This window comes from Phalaenopsis equestris, unplaced genomic scaffold, assembly GCF_001263595.1.
Source record: "Phalaenopsis equestris unplaced genomic scaffold, ASM126359v1 Scaffold000002, whole genome shotgun sequence".
Lineage (NCBI taxonomy): Eukaryota > Viridiplantae > Streptophyta > Magnoliopsida > Asparagales > Orchidaceae > Phalaenopsis > Phalaenopsis equestris.
This window is the reverse complement of record NW_018164444.1, coordinates 48,570,047-48,573,310: the sequence shown is the minus strand read 5'-3', so window position 1 is coordinate 48,573,310 and position 3,264 is coordinate 48,570,047. Positions and strand designations below refer to the sequence as shown.

The 3,264-nt window shown below is 36.7% G+C and overlaps 1 protein-coding gene across 1 annotated transcript; it reads left to right on the top strand.

The window, feature by feature from the left end:
* Nucleotides 1–428: 428 nt before the first annotated feature.
* Nucleotides 429–1,557, top strand: LOC110035848 (dof zinc finger protein DOF5.7-like). The gene has a single exon (XM_020740164.1). The coding sequence runs from the start codon at nt 515–517 to the stop codon at nt 1,229–1,231; it is 717 nt and encodes a 238-aa protein (XP_020595823.1). The 5' UTR covers nt 429–514; the 3' UTR covers nt 1,232–1,557.
* The last annotated feature ends 1,707 nt before the right edge of the window (nt 1,558–3,264 follow it).

The window sequence follows — 3,264 nt, the reverse complement described above, 5'->3', positions numbered from 1 at the left end:
TCTTTAGAAAATATAAAGTTAGTAACAAAACTAATAATAGACCATACGATTAATTTATCCACCAATAGTAAAATATTTTTCTTGTAATATTTACATGCAACAAATTAGATAAAAAATTGCTTTTAACACATTGTCAAATTTAAAAACTTCTCTCATAAAATACTTAGAATTAAATTACACATTGTTTACTTAAACAATTTCTTAACATATACTTCCCAGATTAAATTGGATCTAGTCTACACATCTAAAATCTATTTCATGATTTATTCTATTTTTTTTTTAGAAAATATTACGTCCGGAGGACAGACATTCGAATGCCAACTTGAATCACATCACACAATGAAACACACATTATGACAATTAACCAGCCAGCTTGAGGTGAAATAACAACTCCCCTATTCCCTAACAATCCCTAACAATATATTTGTCCGACTGGCACATGCATGCAAGGCCACAATAACTGGCTTCCCCTCCCCATAATAAACCCCCTCCTTCCTCCACCTTCCTCCTAACAATGCTCCCACACTACTCCTTCCACCCCCTTCCCAATACAGACCTCCAATGGCGGCCCATAGTCCAAGAACCTACCCCCAATTGCCCCCGCTGCGACTCACCAAACACCAAGTTTTGTTACTACAACAACTACTGCCTCACTCAGCCGCGCTACTTATGCAAAGCCTGCCGCCGCTACTGGACCAAAGGCGGCTCTCTCCGCAACATCCCCGTCGGCGGTGGCTGCCGAAAGAGCCGCCGTCGGGACTCTGTTAAGCGCACCTCCACCGTTCCCACTTCTCCTTCTTCGCCGCCAACTTCCCTCCGGCCCGACGAGGCCCTTGAAACCATGTCCGGCGGTAAAGGCGGAAGCTTTCCTTCGCCGGATCTCCGGTCTCTCAGCCTAGCTCAATTCTACACCAAATTCTTAAACCATACCCCTGATCAGTTCGAACAGGGTGAAGCTGATCTCATGCCGATGATGACGATGCCGTTCTTGGAAGAGAGTTTGGAGAGGCAGAGCAGTGCAGAGATTGGAATTGGAGAAGAAGCAGTACTCAGCAGCAATTATGTTGAGAGGAGATTGATGGAGGAGGAGAACAGGTTTCTGAAAGATGAACTTTTGGAGGTGCAGGAAAGAAGAGGAGTGGTGGATTATAATGATAGCTATCTGATGAGTTTGAATAATTATGAATTAAAGACAGATCTGATGTGGGAAGTTCGAGGTTTCAGCGGATAGCAAAATGGCTTTGGTTTTGATGAGTTTGGAAGCCTTTCTGAAAGTTTTACTTGATCATTTGTTGTTTTGTTGCTTACGAATGTTGGCATTTCTCGTAAATTGTACTTTTTGGCTACTGTTAGCTCATTGTCACAGGTATTTGTGATTTTATTGTATGATATCCTGACGCAATATGCTCTGCTTTGCTATGGTAAGAGGTACACTGTAATAATAATGTCCACAACATTGTGGGAAGATGCTGCGCAGGAACGCGAATAAAGTGTCGATGTTCTTTTTATGGGGTGTATAGTTGCTCGTCTCTGTCTTCGGGTGCTCGCATATTTTTTTATCAAATATTGGAAGATAGAATATTGAAAATAGATTGACATGTTAAAGGGAATATTATATATTTATTTAATATTCTGAAATAGCATTTTTAAAATAAAGTAAAACTATTTTACTGTATATTTATGATGTCATCTTCTGCCTTCTAGCAACGCAATTCATCGAGAATTTTAGCATGAGTTTTTTTTTTTTTTTTCATATTGGACAAAAGTCATAATTATTTTAGCATATAGTCATCTAGATACGAATTTTCTTCTAGAATTTTAGCATAATTTTTTTTTAATATTGGAAATAAGGCTGTCAAAATGCTCGTTGTTTGCGGACCGCTCGTGTTCGATTCGTTCGCTATGTTAACGAGCTAAACATCAACACTTTTTTTTGTAGTTGATATATAAATGAGCTGAACACGAACAAAGATCAAAGATTAGCTTGTTCGTGTTCCGGCTCGTTTTGACTCGGAATACTACTAATTAATTATATATATATATATATATATATATCTTTGATGAGTAGTATTTTCAAAAAATTTAATTGACTACAAGTCTACAAAATTTATAATCGATTAAAATTATTAAATAAAAAAATAGAATAAAATATATTAAATTATATTTAAATGGTATTTTAATATAAATACTAAGATTTAAATCTTGCTTCAACCCTTAAAATTCTACGATTGTGTGATTAGGGTTGCTAGAACGACTAATTGTTTGGGAAGAGCTCGTGTTCGGCTCGCTAAGCAAATGAGCCGAACACGAACAAACTTTTTGTATTCCAAATATAAATGAGCTGAACACGAATAGTAGTATTTTTTAATGAACTGAGTCTGGGCCAGCCCGTATTCGGCTAGTTTACACCCTAATTGGAAAAAAAAGCATAATAAAGAGAAATTTCCAATGAATAATACAATATTAAAATTATTTTATAATAGGATATATCAGCACAAGATTTATTGCACAGGCATCGATGCTATTGTTTTCATACCAGGATTTTTGCGGAAATATGCTATGTCCTTGTTACATGTGCAATAATTGTAGAGATTAGCATTTACATGTCAAACTTGTACGAATATTGTGCATAAGCATAATTGAAAAGAAGAAAAATTACATTTATGATGGGCACCTCTTTATTTATTTATTTTTTTTATATCTCGATAACTCAAATATCAAAATTTACTGAAGTTATAAAAGGTAAACCTATCAATGAAATGAGAGAAGATAAAAGAGTACAAAATGCGAGTCCCAAGCTCTGTACAAATGAGTGTGCACATCTTCCCTGAGTGACCGAGGGCATTAGCTCTTCTTACATATCTCATCCAACATATCAGACAGATGAGCTCCCCCTCCAGAATCAAAGCTTCTCCTAATATGTGCACGATGCTTGGGTTGCTAAGTGAACTGGTTTTATGTCATGAATATCAATATGTTAGATGGATACATTTATATAACTTAGAATTTATGTTTAGAGTTTACCTCTATCTCTCTGAACCATGTATCTCACACTTTGTCAAGTGTTAGATATGGCTCATATCTGGGGAGTTGGAGTTTCTTTTGAAGAGGCGTGTCTCCTGGTGAAAAGGAGTGTCTCTTGGAATAAAGGGGGTTGGGAGGAGCGAGGGCGTGATTGTAATTTTATCTGAGGGTTTGTATATGTCTATTTATATGGGAAACCCTATGGGATGTAATTGAACTTCTCTGAAATAGTGAAACCGC

What these genes read in the sequence shown, in the direction of transcription:
- LOC110035848 (XM_020740164.1), top strand. Translation starts at nt 515, where the DNA reads ATGCTCCCACACTACTCCTTCCACCCCCTTCCCAATACAGACCTCCAA.